The sequence below is a fragment of the Pristis pectinata genome, chromosome 1 (assembly GCF_009764475.1).
Source record: "Pristis pectinata isolate sPriPec2 chromosome 1, sPriPec2.1.pri, whole genome shotgun sequence".
Classification (NCBI taxonomy): domain Eukaryota; kingdom Metazoa; phylum Chordata; class Chondrichthyes; order Rhinopristiformes; family Pristidae; genus Pristis; species Pristis pectinata.
This window is the reverse complement of record NC_067405.1, coordinates 48,604,304-48,624,207: the sequence shown is the minus strand read 5'-3', so window position 1 is coordinate 48,624,207 and position 19,904 is coordinate 48,604,304. Positions and strand designations below refer to the sequence as shown.

General features: G+C 36.3%; 1 protein-coding gene across 1 annotated transcript in view; it reads left to right on the top strand.

Annotated features, from left to right (window-relative positions):
* Positions 1-19,904, top strand: part of ttn.1 (titin, tandem duplicate 1) — a 337,974-nt gene that overhangs the window by 245,731 nt on the left and 72,339 nt on the right. Inside the window, 33 exon segments of the mRNA XM_052029783.1 lie at positions 36-335; positions 437-739; positions 825-1,012; positions 1,594-1,708; positions 1,822-2,106; positions 2,937-3,088; positions 4,032-4,179; positions 4,959-5,136; positions 5,221-5,342; positions 5,844-6,131; positions 6,224-6,520; positions 6,636-6,822; positions 10,060-10,175; positions 10,424-10,723; positions 10,816-11,115; positions 11,210-11,315; positions 11,446-11,642; positions 11,737-12,042; positions 12,150-12,428; positions 12,545-12,844; positions 12,952-13,254; positions 13,414-13,791; positions 13,913-14,215; positions 14,414-14,713; positions 14,813-15,109; positions 15,208-15,495; positions 15,596-15,889; positions 15,975-16,274; positions 16,388-16,696; positions 16,806-16,996; positions 17,101-17,530; positions 17,811-18,119; positions 18,207-18,355. Of these exon segments, the coding sequence (XP_051885743.1) occupies positions 36-335; positions 437-739; positions 825-1,012; positions 1,594-1,708; positions 1,822-2,106; positions 2,937-3,088; positions 4,032-4,179; positions 4,959-5,136; positions 5,221-5,342; positions 5,844-6,131; positions 6,224-6,520; positions 6,636-6,822; positions 10,060-10,175; positions 10,424-10,723; positions 10,816-11,115; positions 11,210-11,315; positions 11,446-11,642; positions 11,737-12,042; positions 12,150-12,428; positions 12,545-12,844; positions 12,952-13,254; positions 13,414-13,791; positions 13,913-14,215; positions 14,414-14,713; positions 14,813-15,109; positions 15,208-15,495; positions 15,596-15,889; positions 15,975-16,274; positions 16,388-16,696; positions 16,806-16,996; positions 17,101-17,530; positions 17,811-18,119; positions 18,207-18,355 (8,318 nt within the window).

The window sequence follows — 19,904 nt, the reverse complement described above, 5'->3', positions numbered from 1 at the left end:
TGGAAATAATATTTTCTTTTTCTCTCAATTTACAGATGTGCCTGGCCCAATCCAGAATTTGAAAGTTATAGAAACTTCTGATGGTGAAGTCAGTCTTGCTTGGGATGAGCCCGAAAGTGATGGAGGTAGCAAAATTCTTGGATATGTTGTAGAACGGCGTGATGTGAAGCGCAAAACTTGGACCTTAGCTACTGATAGAGCTGACAATACTGAATTTACAGTAACTGGTCTCCAAAAAGGAGTGGATTATCTATTCCGTGTCAGTGCAAGAAACAGAGTAGGTACAGGTGAACCTGTGGAAACTGATGAACCTGTTCAAGCTAAGAATAAATTTAGTAAGTATCAAAGACAGTTCAATTACTAGCTTTAAATATTGCCCAAATGATTTCTATGTATTGAAATTGTAAAATAATATTTGTATTATCTTTTCTATCAGATGTGCCTGATGCACCACTCAATGTCCAAGTGAAAGATGTGAACAAATTTGGTGCCACCATTACATGGGAACCACCAGCATATGATGGCGGAGCAGAAATCACTAACTATGTTGTTGAGCTGCGTGACAGAACCTCAGTTAAATGGGAACCAGCTATGACCACTGAAGCAGATGAACTCTCTGCTCAGATGAATGATGTGGTGGAAAACAGAGAATATATATTCCGTGTCAGAGCAGAAAACAAAGCTGGTGTAGGAAGGCCCAGTGCAGCTTCCCATCCTGTGAAAATTATGGACCCAATATGTTAGTATCTGATTAGAAAAATGTTTAGTGCTTTGCATTCTTAATATTGATCTTCCACGAATTGATTTTGATTTCTCATTTTTAGTTAAACCAAGTCCACCCATTGAATTAGCTGCTTCAAACCAGACTAAAGAATCCGTGCAACTGAATTGGGAACCACCCCTTAAGGATGGAGGAAGCCCAATTCTGGGCTATATTATTGAGCTATGTGAAGAAGGCACAGATAAATGGATTCCCTGCAATATAAGACTTGTTCCTGAAACAAAATTCAAGGTTGCTATCTTTAATTTGTTTATTTGTTAAAACCGTTAGTGCTGATTTATAAGGATCTGGAAGCAGTTGCTCTCCTGATGTTAATACTAAGGGAGCAGTTCTCATCTAGTCACAAACAAATTATGAGCTGATGACCAATGTTGAATGTTGGGGACTGGATTCATGTGTACCCCAGACCTGATAAGGTTCAGAGTTTCCCAGATGCAAGAGGAGTGAGAAGCAATATTTGATGAAGTTAAGGTTTTGAAATCATTTTGCTCAGGAACTGGAGTTCAATGGAACGATGTTTTTGAAGAACTTTGGTAAAGATGGGCTGCAGATCACAATATTTTGAAATTTGTCTAGGATGTAATTTAGGGAATTGTGAAGAAAACTATGGAGAAACAAATCTCTGAATATTGATGACTTCTGGGGAAAGGATGGGATTCAGGAAATGCTGCAGTAATTTCAGCATAGTCAAGTATAGATTTTAAGATCTTACTGATGGATAGATATTACTTTAAGTCCATATTTGAGACATACTTACTACTGACTCCTTTTTTTAAAAATATGCTTATGTGCTTTTGTTTTTGTTCTTACAGGTACCTGGTTTGGAACAAGGAAAGAAGTATTATTACAGGGTATCTGCTGAAAATGCAGCAGGCTTATCAGATCCAGCTGATGCTCTTGGCCCACTAATGGCTGATGACCCCCACGGTAAAGCATATACCTTTGTGAACAGAAGTATATTAAAGACAGTAAAAGTGAGTTTTTTTTTCTTTTCAACAATTAGTATATCATTTGAAAACTAATTATGCATTCTCTTCTAGTGGCTCCTTCTTTTGATCTGAGAGAGTTCAAAGATGGTCTTGAGGTTATTGTTCCAGAACCACTCAAAATTCGTGTTCCTATCGGTGGCTACCCTATACCTTTGGCAAAATGGGCTGTTGATGAAAAACCTATCGAAAGCAATGACCGAGTGAAAATGGAAACAACTGCAAAATATACACAATTGGTTATTTCTCCCAGTGAGCGTCCAGATAAGGGACTCTATAAACTGACACTAGAAAATGCAGTGTCAACTGTCACAGGCGAAATTGACGTGAATGTAATTGGTAAGAATCTGGGTATATTCAACAAACAGCATTTTTATTTAATCATTTCAAGATAACTTATATTAATGCAACATATATAACAGTGAAAACTGCCAAGACACTTTCTAAAGAGTAGAGCAAAATGAGTACATTACAGAGGCAAGTGCAGAGCTTTCAATATGAAAGTTAGATACAACTAAAAACTTAATTGAAGGAATGGGCTTTGGAAAGGTTTTTAAACATAGAGAATAAAGCAGAATGTCAAAGAAATTGAAAGCAAACATTCAAAGGAGTGGGCTCAAACCATCTGAAGTTAGTAACAATGGTGGATCAAAGGGAAAGGAAAATCCAGAAGTTGAGAATAAGAGGTCAGAATGATGAGAGGTGTGCTGTAAGCCTGGTAATAGTTGCAAAGTTGCATGTGCAAAACTATGGAGAAATTTGAAAAAAGTAATCATTATTTATAATTCAATGTGTTTTGGAATCAATGTAGCTCAACAAGGCTATAGATGAATTGACTGGCGGAGTATTTGACAATCAGACTTTATACAGAGTACTGATTGACAAATTGACAAAAGCTAAATAATGGAATTAGAGGGAATGTTGAACTGTCAAAAAAACTTCACCAGGAGCAAGGTTGGCATGAAGATGAGCAGTATTTAAGATGTAGCAGTTCGTGATCATGATGTTATAAACATTTTGACACTTAGCTCCTGCTCAGAAAAGGCACCATGACTTTGCATGGCCGTAATGAATATCTGGGAGGTGGAAGAAATCAGTAGCAAGGAAAATAATTAATGGAATGCAAAATTATTATTTTTTTTAAATCCTTTGTTGTTTTAACTTCTCAGCAAGGCCAAGTGCACCAAAAGACCTCAAAGTATCAGAAATTAGTAGAAATACAGTGCGTTTGATGTGGGATCAGCCTGATAATGATGGTGGAAGTCCATTGACTGGATATCTCATTGAAAAGCGTGAAGTTAACCGCAAAACTTGGGTCAAAGTAAGTGATAAATCATATTGATCTTAAATTTATTTCTGTTATTTTCAAACTGGTGACTCAAGGTTGTCACCTGTGATCATTGAAGTTACCCATTTAGAATAGCAACAAAAGAAATTACTCCGTCCCCGAGCAAGTGATTTTTTGTAAATTATCCAAGCAGACTGTAATACCGAAGGAAACAAATAGAAATAGAAATATTCTGATGTCAATCTAGCTCCATCATTTGTAAAGCAACAAAATTCAGATGCCAGAAATCTGAAACAAAAGAGAAAATGCTGGAGATATTTAATGCATCAGGCAGCATCTGTGGATAGAGGAAGTTAACATTTCAGGTCCATAACTTTTCATCAGAACTCTATTGTTATTAAGTTGGCTAGATGCAATTAAATACTGAAGTCAATCTTATGTCATTACCATTCTGAATGGTTTTGAGTATAGGCATAAATATTTTGTCAGATTTTCTTATGCAGAATCTTCAGTTTCATTTATAAAAACATATGCTGCTTTTTTTTATATCAAATCCTCTTCAAAACAGTTGGGGAACACTCACAGCACTACTGAGAAAAAAATACAACTCTGTTAGGTCCGTTAAACTTGTCTTGGTATTTCAGGGGTTCTTCAGACACATCTAATGCCATATGTGGGACTAGATCAGCATAGAGAAGGGAAGGTTTTTTTCGAGCTCACTTTCTTTTCTATGTGAGTGAAAGTTGCCTGAAAAGCTAGCATGGAGCTCCCCACTCAAATTAAAAGGTTTGATGGGATCAGGCAGCAAACCAAAATCTTTTCTTGCTTCTCAGTGGATATTTAGCATGGAGATTTTGTGACAATTATTCACCAATGGCATCTGTGGTACTGGGATTTGTCTGTGTTTTAAAGGAGAAGCTACACTCTATTTGTGAGTGATTCCAGTTTTATCATTGTCGCGTTCTGTCATTTCCAGGTTATTGAGAGAGTGCAAGACTTGGAATTTACTATCACTGACCTCTTCCAAGGCCGAGACTACCTGTTTAGAGTTTCTGCCTGTAACAAATGTGGCCCAAGTGAACCTGCATATATTGATGAACCTGTTAATGTATCTGCTCCGGCAAGTAAGTATTTAGCTTTTCAATCATATATATTAAATTGTAAGATGTTAGTTTTTAAACACAGTCAAATAGATCTACTCTGACTTTTGTTAAATGTATCATTGCACAGGTCCACCTTTTAAATATATTTCATAACATTCTACTATTTGCACGTCAAGAGCATCCCAAGCAAACAAAATAGGATTCTAAAGTCTTTTCAAGACTGATTTAGCAAGCATTTTATAGATAAGATCAAAGGTTAATGAAAAATTTAAGCTGAAAATGTTTCTTAAATCACTCCTGTAATGAATGCTTGCTGTTTCATTAGTATATACTTCAATTTTTGAATATTCAATATATTTGCACAGCAAATTCTCGTATTGTTACCTGCCAAGGTCTACCAAGATTCCAGAATTCTAACCTTTGAGATGTTTTTGCTCCTTTAATATCAATGGAAATTCTGCCATGGTTTTTCTACTATACTCTGAATTGGGAAATTGGTTTGGGGTATGAGAGTGGTGGATGAAATTGATGTCACCGCCCACCAGGATTCTGACACAACAAAAGTAGTCCTGTTTTTTTATTTCCTATGCTGTGACTTGCCCCCCAAGCATTCTTATCTCTGCAAATTTCAGCAAGTTATTTGGAAAATTGCATATATTCTGCTTTTGAACATATCAGCTGCAATAGTACCCAGTTTTAAACTGATGTAGATCTGATGATGAAAATTAATTTTCATTATATGATTGTCCTTGTGAAACTTCTGAACAAAAGTTTTTAATTTACTTCCATATATTTTTCAGCTGTTCCAGATCCACCAGAAAATGTCAGATGGAGGGATTCAACTGCCAGAGGAATCTTCCTTACATGGGAACCACCAAAATATGATGGAGGTTCAAGAATTAAAGGCTATTTAGTAGAGAAGTGTCAACGTGGTACTGAAAAGTGGGATCCATGTGGAGAACCAGTTCATGAATTGAAGTAATGCTATATGTCTAATTTTCTAATGTTTGCTTTGTTTTGGTTAGTACAAAATAACACTAATATGATAATTATGTTAAATAGGATGGAAGTGACAAACCTCACAGAAAATGAATGGTACTCATACCGGGTTAAAGCTTTGAATAGACAAGGTGCCAGCAGACCTAGTAAACCTACAGATGATGTACAAGCTGTCGATCCAAGAGGTACATTGTTACTAACTAATATAAAAGTATTTCTCCAAATCATCATTTTAGTAAAGGCATTCCCTAATAATACATCCCAATTATTTACTAAATATAGATGGATTTATCTCACAAATGTTCACATTGTGATAAATGAAGTCACAATTGCAATTTCATTTATTCTCAAAGAATTATTATGAAAGGAATAATAGTTAACCATATTGCTCAAGCTTCACTAAAATTATTGATGTTACCTCTGAGTATAACTGATAAATTGATGATCTATGCAACAAACGTGGGCTGTGTAATTAGCACTGAGCTTTATTGATGCTTCTAATTCCCAATTAATTCACATTAATGATTGGATGCTCATTAAGACAATGAATCCTACATGGAATTATCCAATTGATGATTTTTTTCAAGTGAGTCTCCACAATTAGCGATGGCAATACTGAATTTAACCTACAATTTTCTTTCTTAAAATTCTTAACAAATTATTCATGTTTTCTTTGTTTACAACAGAGGCTCCAGAGATTCACCTTGATGTTAAGTTGCTTGCTGGCATTACTGTGAAGGCTGGCACAAAGATTGAGCTCCCAGCTGTTGTCTCTGGCAAACCTGATCCTAGAGTTACTTGGACAAAGGCGGAACACCTTCTGAAGCCTGACAACAGAATAAATATTGACACCAAACCTGGTCATTCCATTGTGACAATCTCAGATACCACAAGGAGTGACAGTGGCACCTATATTATTGAAGCAGTAAATGTTTGTGGTCGTGCTACTGCTGTTGTGGAAGTGAATATTCTAGGTAATTCAACTGTTAAGATGTTATTTGCAACATTATATATAATCTTAGTATGAAAAAAATCTAAACAAGTATCAACAATTTTTGTTTTACAGACAAACCTGGGCCACCAGCTGCATTTGATATCACTGATATTACAAACGAATCCTGTAATCTGACATGGAATCCACCCAGAGATGATGGTGGTTCACGCATTACTAATTATATTGTGGAATATGTGGTTGGAACCAGTGAAATGTGGAACAAACTTTCATCCACAATCAAAGAAACCAAATTCAAGGCAACAAATCTTAAACCACTGAAAGAATATACATTCAGAGTTTTTGCTGAAAACATGTATGGTATTGGAGAGCCATCCCAGCATCCTTCAATTATAGCGAAGTATGCTTTCGGTAAGGAAAAATGTACTATGATTATGTAAATTAGAATTGAAACATTTGTTGCATTATTTATACGTTATACACGATTACATTTTTTAAAATCCATCAATATATGATTGTACATTAGATCCACCTGGTCCTCCAACAAATCTGAAAGGCTCAGATATTGCTAAAGATTCATTGACACTGACATGGTATGAACCAGATGAAGATGGTGGCAGCCCAATCACTGGATATTTTGTTGAAAGATACGATCCCAACACTGATAAATGGCAAAGATGTAACAAGATACCTGTCAAAGATACAAGTTTCAGGTATTTATGATGCATGAGCTTAATTTTCAAAAACTTTGATGAAGCCATGGTTATTATGACAGCCATAATTATTTTCTGAGGACTAGTCTTCCTAAGCTTTACTCTTGGCTACACAAAGTAAACCTCTATTCCTATTATGATCCTTTGGGCCACAAGAAAATCTAAAATTAGCCTTGCTTACTCACCTTTCTGGGCCTCTAAAGTGCCTGGCCTGATAGCAAAGCCACTGTTATATTCCCATTCGGGAGCCCAACTAAAATTGCAGTCAGACTGCTTCCCTCTCCCAAGGTTCCTTCACTTGCTCAAAGTAGTTGGTTAACCTAAGAGTACATCAGTAAAGTATCAGGATCAAAATGTTTTCACAAGTGTACTCATCTGTTCTGCCGTCAAGTCTTAATCTGGATCTGAAGTCAAGCTTTTAGACCAGAATCTATTACTAAAGTAATGCAGCACTTGGAAAATAATGCCTCCACCATCTCCCCTGGCTATGTAAATTGTTCTGTTCCTGTGAACTGTCCATAAACTAATTTTGCATAAATCAAAAACATTTGTTTTCTATGGCCACCCAAATCAAATTGCTCTACATGCACTTCCTATAATTTCATTTCATTGAGTATCTTCTATGTTCACCCGAACACTACCCATAATTAAACTAATGGAACATACTGTATACTATATCCTATTGTATTAATACCACAAAACATTGTATTATTACTGTCTTGAAAAATTCTTTAAAAATTTTTGTGGGATAATTTGTGTAAAGTTGGATTTCCTTAAAGTCAGGTTTTCCATAACCTAGGCAACCCCTGTAATAGGATTGGGCAGATCCATAAGAGAGAAAATTCATGTTTCCCACAAATGTTCAGTTTTTTTCAGGTTGTAACTAGCAGAATACATACCTCGAGTATTTGGAGCTTCGGTAGGTCATAGAGTCGTATAGCTCCGAAACGGTCCCTTTGGCCCACCATGTCTATGCTGACTGTTTACCCACCTACACTAATCCTATTTGCCTGCATTAATTCCATATCCTTCTCTGTCTTGCCTATTCAAGGACCTATCTAAATGCCTCTCAAATGTAGTAATTGTATCTGCCTCCACCACCTCCTCTGACAGTGTGTTCTGGTTATAGCCACTCCATGTGTGGAAAAACTTTTCCCCTCAGATCCCTTTTAAAACTCCTCCCCTTGGCTTTAATCCTATACTCTCTAGTTTTTGACACCCCTATCATGGGAAAAATATTCTGTCTAGCTACTCTATCTAGGTCTTTGATGAGATTCCACACAAGAAGTTATTACACAAATTAAAAGCATATTGGATTGAAAATAATACACTTGCATGGATTGAGGGTTAGTTAAGGAACAGATAAGTAGTAGCAATAAATGGATCACTTTGTCTATTGTAGGCTGTAACTAGCAGCATGCTGCAGGTATTGGTGCTGGGGTCACAGTTATCCACAACCTATATCAATGATTTGGATGGGGGGATCACATGAGGGGATCTGCTGATGATATGAAGCTGGGTGGTTGTAGAGTTGTGAGGAGGATGCAGAGAGTTTTCAAGGGTATATAGATAAGCTAAGTAAATGATCAAGAACATGGTAAAAATGTGAAGTCACCCACTTTGGTAGAAAAAGTAAAAAAAGGAAAATATTTTTAAATGGTGGGAAATTTTAGAAGGTCGGTGTTCATAGGCACCTGGATGCCTTTACATATAAATCACTGAAAATTAACATGATTTGCAACAAATATACATTCCTTTTAAAGTGCAAAAAAAATAGGAAAAGTGGACCAACTGTGGGTTACAGGAGAAATTAAAAAAGCATTAAATCTAAGGAAAAGGCTTAGAAAATTGCTAGAAAAACTAGTAAGCCTGGTGATTGGCAGTGTTTTGAAATTCAGCAAAGGATGACCAAGATATTGACAAAGAAAGGGGAAATACAATATTAAATTGTATTTTATATTGTATAAATTGTATTAAAGAGTATTAAAATATATTAAATTGTATTAAAGAGTAAATTAGCAAGAAACATGGAAACAGACTGTAGATGTTTCTGTAGGTATGTAAAAAGGGGAAAAAATACAGTGAGGATGAATTTGGGTCCCTTACAGATGGAGAAGAGAGAATTTTTGGGGGAAATAAAGGAATGGCAGAGGAAACAAATTAAAACATTGTTTCTGCCTCTGTGGAAGATGTAAAACACATGCCAGAAATGCTGGAGAACCAAGGGTCCAATAAGGAACTGAAAGAAATTAACATGTTAAAAAATGCAAACTATTAGTGAAACTGAAAATTGATGCTCTGATTACCATCTTCCAAAAACTTGTAGATTCTGGAATGGGTCCTGCAGAATGCAAGGGAACAAATGTAACCCCTCTATTTAAAGAAAGGAGTGAGAGACAAATCAGGGAACTGCTGACCTGTTAGTCTGATATCAGCAATTGTGAAAATGCTAGACTTTCTAACAAAAACTGTAGTATCACAATACTTAAAATAATAATATAATTGAGCAGAATCATCGTGGATTTATGAAAGGAAATCTAACTAATCTATTTAATTTTTTTTGAGAATGTATCTAGTAGAGTAAACCAGAGTGAACCAATGGATGTGATGTGTCTGGATTTTCAGAATGTTTTCAGTAAAATCCCACACGGGAGGATGGTGAACAAGATTAGAGCACATAGGGTTGGGGTTAATGTTCTAGTGTGGATTGAGAGTTAACAAAAAAAAACAAGTGTAGGAATGAGCATGTCCTTCTTAGATTGGTAGTTTGTTACCAGTTAGGTACTGAAGGTATTAGTGCTTGGGCACGAACTATTCCCAATCGAAATCAACAATTCAGCTGAGGGGATCAAATTGCTTTGTGAGCTAATACAGAGAGAAAGCATAGGAGGAATAGGAAACCATATGTCTGAAATGGGGAGCAAATAAAAAAAACTTTCCCACATTTATATTGAACTGTTTGCATGAAATGTAATTTTCTGATTCATGGCTAAATGTATGAATTGTGACTTCTGATTAGTTAGTTCTGTATGGTAGGGAAGAAAGAAAAAAATAGGCAAAATATAACTGATCAATCTATTTTAAACAGTGGTAAAATGTGATTGTTGATAGCTGCAAATTGTTAACTAGACATCATATACAAAAGTAAGTTGGTTGTTTCAGTGATTTCAGATGAAAAAAGTTAGCTAAATCCATTAACAACAAATAATCACGTACCTAATATTTTTTCAAACACAGATTAAAGGGACTTACTCCAAAGAAGAAGTACAAATTCCGTGTGCTGGCAGAGAACTTAGCTGGTCCTGGCAAACCAAGCATAGAAACAGACCCAATCTTGGTGAAAGATCCTATTGGTATGTGTACAATTATGCTCACCCAATGAAACTTCTTACCTTTTTATGTTTTTGGCTGAAGTATTGCTGGACCTGCATGACTGGAGGACTCCTGTATGCGGTTGGAAACTATATTTAAAAAAATGGACACCGCAATTTTTCTAATCTTTCTGGCTGTTTGCAAGGCAACATCTGTGTGGCAAAGTTTTACAGGATTGACTATATTGTTATGTAAGATTTGACCATTTTTAATACAAATTAATTTACAGACCCACCATGGCCTCCTGGAAAGCCTAATGTTAAAGATGTCATGAAGACCTCCGTTTTCTTAAATTGGAATAAACCAGAACATGACGGAGGGGCAAAGATTGAATCTTATGTTGTTGAATTGCTGAAAAGTGGAACAGAAGACTGGGTTAGAGTAGCTGAAGGTGTTCCCATGACTGAATACTTCCTGAAAGGACTTATGGAAAAACAAGAATATTCATTCCGTATACGAGCTGTTAATAAAGCTGGTGAAAGTGAACCTAGTGAACCCAGTGATCCTGTGTTGTGCAAAGAGAGATTGAGTAAGCTATACTCATCTTTTACATGATTTCCATTACAGTCAATACCAAAAGTCATGCATTTTTAAATATGAGCAACATTTTCTTCTCCACAGATCCTCCTTCACCTCCACGTTGGCTTGAAGTTGTTAATATCACAAAGAATGCTGCTGATCTTAAATGGACACCACCAGAAAAAGATGGTGGCTCTCCCATTACAAATTATATTGTGGAAAAAAGAGATGTAAGGCGAAAGGGCTGGCAAACTGTTGACACAACAGTAAAAGACATCAAATCCACAGTTTCTCCTCTTTCAGAAGGTTCACTATATGTATTCCGAGTTGCTGCAGAAAATGCGGTTGGTCAGAGTGAATATTGTGAACTGGAAGACTCGGTTCTTGCAAAAGATACCTTCAGTAAGCTTGTTTGATATGTTACTAGTCCTAGTGAGTAATTAATTGCTTCTTTGGATTTTTTTAATCTTACATATGTATAATGGTTTCTCTCCAGCAACACCTGGGCCACCTTATGCCCTTACAGTCGTCGATGTAACTAAGAGACATGTTGAACTGAAATGGGAGGCTCCCAAAAACGATGGCGGAAGACCAATACAGAGGTTATTTTAGTCCTTTTTCTGTTTAATAAATTTTCCCTTTAAGACAGTGACTATTTTCTTCTGCATTCATTGAGATTCTTTCCTTCTTATGTATATTCACTACTTAAAATGATACTGAATAATTCCATAGGTATGTCATTGAAAAGAAAGAGAAATTAGGAACTCGCTGGGTTAAAGCTGGCAAGACTGCTGGACCAGAATGCAATTATAGAGTTACTGATGTGATTGAGGGCACTGAAGTACAATTCCAAGTCCGTGCTGAAAATGAAGCTGGCTGTGGGCATCCAAGTGAACCTACTGATTTGCTATGTATTGAAGATCCAACGAGTGAGTAGAAATTGAAAGTAAACATGTCATTAACAGAAATTCTCTTGAAATTTTGGAAATAAACTCGTTGTATTCTAATGTTATTTGTGTCTAGGTCCACCATCTCCTCCTCTTGAGTTACATGTAACAGATGCAAATAGAGATCACATTTCTATTGCCTGGAAAGCACCAGAGAAAAATGGTGGTAGCCCTATTATTGGCTATCACGTTGAAATTTGTGAAGCAGGAACTGAGAAATGGATGCGAATTAATTCTCGTCCAGTAAAAGAACTGAAATACAAAGCAGAAGAAGGCATTATTCCTGATAAAGAATATATCCTGAGAGTTAAGGCTGTTAATGCCATTGGAACAAGTGATCCGTCAGAAATTTCAGAAAATGTTGTGGCTAAGGATTCTGACTGTAAGAACAATCTTCTGAAATATTTCCTATCTCATTCAGAAGTTATATTATTATTCTATTAAACACACTACCTTTTTATAAATTGTTTAAAATATTTATTTTAATAGGTAATCCAAGTATTGAAGTGCAGACCCAAGATATAATTGTTGTGGAGGGTGAGAAGTTGAATATCCTCGTACCCTTTAGAGCTGTGCCAGTGCCAACTATTTCCTGGTTTAAGAATGGAAAAGAGCTCAAAGTGGATGACAGGATGACAAAGCAGAGTGATTACATCCGCGCATCCATTGAAATTATCAACTGTGTTCATGCTGACGCGGGTGTCTACACGATTACACTGGAGAATAAACTGGGTTCAACGACAGGCACCATTAATGTCAAAGTCATAGGTAATAAATTGAAATGTGACAGAGGGGGATATTTTAATATTATTTTCTTGTATGAAAACAGTTTCTGAATAAAATCAAATGAGTTTGACCATATAATCTTCTTTGTGTTAATTAAGGATTACCTGGTCAGTGTAAGGAAATAAAAGCAAGTGATGTTACCAAGAGTTCTTGCAAGATAAGTTGGGATCCTCCGGACTACGATGGTGGCAGCCCAATTTTACATTATGTTCTACAACGTCGAGAGGCTGGTAGAAGAACTTACACACCAGTAATGTCTGGTGAGAATAAACTGACCTGGCAAGTAAAGGATCTTATTCCAAATAGTGAATACTACTTCCGAGTAAAGGCCGTTAATAAAATTGGTGGTGGTGAATACACTGAGATTCGCAACCCAGTTATTGCAGAAGACCAAAAGCGTAAGTAGTTCAGAAAACAAGTATTAGTTAATGATATTGTCTACCTAGCTCTTAGTTCTTAGGACATTTTAAATACTGTTAAACTTATGTTTGTAATTTTCATTCAGAGCGCCCTGATCCACCAGTTGATCTTGAGGTCCATGATCCAACGTCAAAATCTGTAATACTCACATGGAAACCACCTCTTTTTGATGGTGGTTGTAAAATCATGGGCTATATCATAGAAAAGATAGCTAAAGGAAGTGACAAATGGGAGAGGTGCAATGAGTATTTGGTTCCTGTTCTGTCTTATACTGTAAAGAATCTTGAAGAAGGAAATGAATACCAGTTCCGCGCACGTGCTGAAAATATTGCTGGAATTAGTGATCCTTCAAGAATAACTCCAGGAGTCAAAGCTTTGGACCCCATTGGTGAGTTTTTTTTTTGTAACACTCAAAATAATCATTAAATACAAGAAAATTTGATGCCTTTATTTCTATAATTTTTTTAGATGAAGAAGCAGTTTAAGGTTAAACAATTAGGTAATAAGAAATTGTGTTTAGTAATAGTTATTCTGTTTTTCTATGTAGACCCACCAAAGGTGTCCCTTAGCGGGAATCTTGCATCTGGATTAAATGTCAGAAAAGGTGAAGAGATAGCTCTTCTAGCTCATATTTCTGGTTCTCCTTATCCAACTATAACATGGCTTCGAAATGATGAAGTGATCAGACCTGAAGAGATCAAAAAAAGAGTGCAGAAAATAATACCAGCTAGGAAGAAGGAAGTTGTGGAGGAGGAAGAGCCTTTCTCTCTCAGTCTACCCGAACGGTTAACTCTTGACAACAGCAAAAAAGGGGAGTCTCAAGTGATTGTGAGGGATTCCATCAGAAAAGACTATGGAAAATATACTATCAAAGTAGAAAATGATCATGGTGTTGCTCGTGCAAGTTGTGACGTGAACGTCTTAGGTGAGATATATAAATCCTTTCATTGATGTTACAATTTTTTTTAGAAGAAGCTGCTAAAAAATGTAAATATTTAGAGTTGTTTCCTTTAACATAATTAAGCAATTTGTATTTGGCATTCCAGACACACCTGGCCCACCTGTCAATTTCACATTTGAGGAAGTTAGAAATGATTCTGTCATCTGTAAATGGGATCCTCCTTTGGACAATGGTGGCAGTGAAATTCTTAACTATATCTTGGAGAAGAAAGATAATTCCAAACCTGGAATTGGCTGGATTACTGTAACAACAACTCTTAGACATTGCAAATTTCATGTGATGAAACTTATTGAAGGAAAAGAATATATTTTCCGTGTGGCAGCAGAAAATAAATTTGGTCCTGGACCACCGTGTGTTTCAAAGCCACTTGTTGCTAAAAATCCATTTGGTAAGCATTTACTTTTGTTTATCAAAACCATCATGCACAAAATGAAATATTACATTAAAATATTAACTGTCATAACATTCTTTGTAGAATTACCTAGTAATACAATGTATGTTCTAATTTTTCCCATTGCTATTTAACATATATTGGTTTATTGTTGTCAGTATTGCTCTTTACTTATCCTCATCATTCATTTTTCAGATCCCCCTGAAGCACCTGATCAACCTCAAGTGGAGGATACCACTAGCAATAGTATGGTCGTTACATGGAAGGAACCAAAAGACAATGGTAGTCCTATTTTAGGCTACTGGATTGAAAGAAGAGAAATTAACAGCACACACTGGACTCGAGTTAATAAAGACTTACTAAATGCCCTAAAAGTAACAGCTGAAGGCCTTATGGAGGGTTTAACATACCTATTCAGAGTTTGTGCAGAAAATGCAGCTGGTCCTGGAAAATTCAGTCCTCCATCAGATCCCAAGAGAGCACAGGACCCAATATGTAAGTATTAGCTTAACAATAGTTGATAAACTTGGAGATCACAAAAAACTATATATGGCTCTTACACATTTTATAATTATTTTTTCTTTTCTGTCTAAGTGCCACCTGGGCCACCTATACCAAGTATCCATGATACATCAGCAACATCAATTGATGTAGTGTGGGAGCCTCCAATCTACAATGGTGGAGGGGACATTACTGGTTATCATGTTGATAAGCAGCTTATAGGATCAAGGGAATGGTCACGCTGCACAGAAAAATTAATTAAAGGTCTCAAGTACACAGTCTTTGGAGTTAGAGAAGATGCAGATTATATAATTCGTGTGGTGGCAGTCAATAATGCTGGAGAAGGAGCTCCTGGTCAGACTGAAGTTGTAACCGTAAGAGAGCCACAAGGTATTAAGAATCTTGCAAATACTTAGATCTACATATATTGTTCAGTCTTGTTCAGTATTTTTCATTCCTATTCACAAAAACTACATTTTGCTTTCCAGAACCTCCAACAGTAGAATTTGATGTAAGTGTAAGAAATGGTATCCTGAGACAGGCTGGAGAAACCATTAGACTTCCTGCCATTATAACAGGCCGACCAACTCCAGAAGTTAAATGGAACAAGGAAGAAGGAGGAAAATTTGATGAAAAACTTGCTGTTATTGAAACAGTTGGTACAAATTCAGAATTAATTATAAAGGATTCAAAAAGAAGTGATTTTGGCAGATACATAGTTACTGCTACAAATAACAGTGGCAGCAAATCTGCATGGACTCGAGTGGATATCGTAGGTAAGGCTCATAGTAAAGAATTATAAGTTTGAAAAAAGTTTGGTGTTTTATATTGGAATCTTAAATAAATCTAAATGGTTTGTGCCACCTTTTCTTCCAGATGTTCCTGGGCCTATTCTGGATCTAAAACCTGTAGTTGTTACAAGAAAGATGATACTACTTAACTGGTCGGAACCTGAAGATGATGGTGGTAGTGATATAATCGGTTATGTTATTGAGAGAAAGGATGCTAAAATGCATTCCTGGAGACAACCTATTGAAACAGAAAAATCCAAATGTGACATTGTTGGCCTTCTTGAAGGACAGGAATATATGTTCCGAATTTGTGCTAAAAATAAGTATGGGTGTGGCCCCGCCGATGAACTTGGACCGATAGCTGCAGTTGATCCACTAGGTATGAAAAACAAAAAAACAGGACTATTAAATAATTTCTGGACATTCTGTTACATGTTTGAATTAAACATATTCTTTAATTGTAGGCCCACCAACTTCACCTGAGAAGTTTAGGTACACTGAGAGAACAAAGTCAACTGTCACACTCATCTGGAAACCTCCAAGAAGTGATGGTGGTCGTCCCGTTTTAGGATATTTTGTGGAAAAGAAACGACATGATCAGCAAGAATTTGAAAAAGCTAACAAACAGATCTGTCCAAACACAACCTTAGTGGTGGATAATCTCGAAGACTTAAACATGTATGACTTCCGTGTAAGAGCTGTTAATGAAATTGGAGAAAGTGAACCATCAATTACTCTTAATGTCATAGTGCAAGATGATGAAGGTAAATGCATTCGCTATTTCCTTAGCTATTGATCTGTAACAAAGTTTCCATGTTAATTTTTTTTCCAAATTTAATTAACATTTTTGTTCTTTCATTCATTTATTTTCCAATAGTGCCTCCTACTGTGAAACTGCTACTAAAAGTTAAGAAAGATGTAATAGCTGTTAAAGTCGGAGAACCAGTTGAAATTCCAGCTGAGGTGGAAGGCCTCCCCTTTCCCAAAATCGAATGGAGCAAAGGAGAGATTGTAGTGGAAAAATCAACTGACCGACAGAAGATAGATACTGAAGTAGTGTCAAGAACAAATGCATTAACTAAGTTTAGTATTCCTACAACCATTAGAAAAGATACAGATACTTACACTATTACTGTTTCAAACCGCCTGGGATCAGCATCCCAGTCTGTGAATGTGAATATTCTAGGTAAGGAAACAAAACACAAGAAAAATGCAAGAAAATGTTTTGAGACTTCTATTAAAAAATTCCCAAAATTGTTAAAGTGTTGATTTATTTTATCTTTTCTTAACTATAGACAAACCTTCACCACCAAGGAACCTTAAAGTTTCTGATGTTAAAGCTGAATCCTGTTATCTGACTTGGGATGCCCCTGAAGACAATGGTGGGAGTGAAATAACTAATTATATTGTTGACAAGCGTGATGCAAGCACAAAGAAATCCGAATGGGAAGAGATCACAAAATATATTATTGAAAGACGATATGGCGTAATGTTTCTTTTTTATTTTACTGCATTATATTTATATTTTAACTACTTCTTCCAATAATCTAGCAAATTTTATATATATAACCAAAATTTTCTCCATTTTAGGTATGGAAACTGACAACTGATGGAGAATATCAGTTTAGAATTAGAGCAGAGAACAAATATGGAATTAGTGATGGCTGCCTGTCTGAAAAAGTGACAATCAAAGATCCATTCGGCCTCCCAGGACCACCGAGTAAACCAAATGTGTCTGATGTTACAAGGTCTTCTATGCTTGTATCTTGGAAGCCTCCACTGGACAACGGTGGTGCTCCAATTACCGGTTATTATATAGAGAAGAGAGAAGTAGATGGTGTGTATTGGTCACGTGTCAATAGAGCTCCTCTGACAAAGCCAGCTGTGAAAGGCCTAGATTTCACTGTCCTTCGCTTATTAGAAGGTGTTGAGTATCAGTTCCGAGTGATGGCTATAAATGCTGCTGGAATTGGACCTCCAAGTGAACCTTCTGATCCAGTTTTGGCATCCGATCCCAAGTGTAAGTTTTATTAAATCTATGTTTATCAGTTATGCATTTCTAATTCCTAAGTAAAAATTATAGCTGATTAAAACTTTTCTTAACATAAAAAATACCTAAGATAATCCACACACAATCATAAATGTGGTACTGATATTTTAATTAACAATCAAGGTAAGGTGTATAGTAATGTAATTTTTTTAATTGCTCTGATTAAAGCTATCACATAGTTTTTACTCACACTACATAAAATGGTGAGAAATTGACATATGAATTAAATGTTCTTTTCTTCCCCCACAAGATCCTCCAGGTGCTCCCTCCTGTCCTGAAGTCACTGATAAAACTAAGAATACCATAAAGCTTGCATGGAAATGCCCAGAAAAGGATGGTCATAGCCCAATCCAAGGTTATATTGTTGAGATGCAGGAAGAAGGTTCACCTGATTGGACAAGAGCATCAGAGCCAGATAAATTAATTCCTAAATGTGAATATGAGGTACCCAATTTACAAGCACTCAAGAAATACAGGTTCCGAATTAAAGCTGTTAATGCTGCAGGGGAATCTGAACCAAGTTTATCCACTTCAGATATAATTGTGAAGGAAATCCTAGGTAAACACTTCTAGATTCGGTATTTAAGAGTATTAGTATTTACATTTTGTAGATCACAGCCAACATGTTTTTCTTTGTGATTTGCAGAGGAACCAGATATTACATTGGAGGTTGGCGCACAAGACTTCCTCAGCTTTCACGCAGGAACAGCTTTGAGAATTCCAGCTATTGTATCAGGCCGTCCTTTTCCCAAGATCAATTGGGAGTTTGAAGGACCAGCTAAAACAGTTATCAAGGTATAAAAATGTCTGAATTATATGTTAATTCGATCACTTATGTCTTCATGATAGACATAGTTATCCCATTTCAATATCCCTTGGATATATGCGATATTATGATAGGGAAATACGTTTGCCAGCATAGGTGATTAATGCTAGAACACCAAATATTATAAAATTTCCAACAGCAGTATTTAAAGGTATTAATGATCAACAAAAGGCCTTGCATAGTTATGTAAGTGTGTTCAAGAAATTAAGCCTCCCCTCCATATGGAATCTTCTGCAATTAACCCATTTCTAAACATAAACTTTCAATCTGATCACCCTGTGTCATTTCATCCAAACATTTATGGGTATGAGTTGGTTAGGAGTCAAAAATATTTACTTTAACATGGCATTTTGACGTGACTTGAACATTTTAGATTAAATGTTCAAAGCATCAGCTTAATTCTAGCCCTAATTAAAACTCATAATATTCATAAATGTCACTTTCTGTAGTATGTACTTAACAGTGATGCAGAATCTCCAGTTCTGGTATTTGCAAGACTAACTAATCAAGGTCCCAAGCTGATATTCTGACAGGCAGAAAGCTCTTAAATTCTCACTTCCCACAAACTGGATAATCCCAACTGGTTCCCAGACAACAACTTGCACAGTTCAATAGAATCTACTTACTGTCAGAGTAGATCATTGTCCTCTGGGATATCACCACCCTAACTCCTTCCTGGGTGGATCTGTCATTGTGGTTTATTTAGGAGTACTTTATCTTAGGCTGGGAAAAGACTTGGTCTTAAATTAACAATCTTCCTGACCAGAAAGATCATAGATTGGCTGGCTCAAGTCTCTCAAAATGTCTATAGGATTCAACATCACCAACTATCTCCCCAGTCAGACTTCATGTATCCCAACATCCATATAATGACACCCACTGACCATAACATGGATAATTGCAATATATGTTGTGTTGTTGTGTGATTTTCCACTTTTTGAAAAGGATATTAAAATCTATAGCTTACCAAATAAGGATTCAGGCCTGAATGAACGAGCAGTTAAAAGAGAATTAACAATAAATGGTATCCTTGAGTAAAACACATATCTCTCATTTCTCCTAAGACATTAACAAAAATGCTTCTTTTCCGTTTAAACATAAGGAGAAAATTTGACCTGCTAACCCGATCATTAGGGTGATTTTTGTTAGGTTGAGACCCCAAACCAAATTCAACATTTGGCCTCACTTAAATAGATGAAGTGATGCAGTGTTACATCAGTGTTTTAAGGCACATTGCTGCTCAGGAAATCCAGATGGCTCCAATGATGTTAATTCAAAGAGAAAGGTAAAGGGAATGGAGATGAAGGTACACGAGCAAATCTGGGCTTGCAGCGATCATCAGTAATTTTGCAAAGCACTTCATAAAAAATATAACTTCAATAATTTTCAGTGGCTGATTTTTTAAATTGTCTCTGCAGTTCCTTGGTTGAGTGTTCAATAATTGGTAAAGCTGGGTGGTGCAAGAACCCAGTCTGCATAGTAAAGCAGGCTTTACCCTGTTCTAGGTAGCCAGAGCAT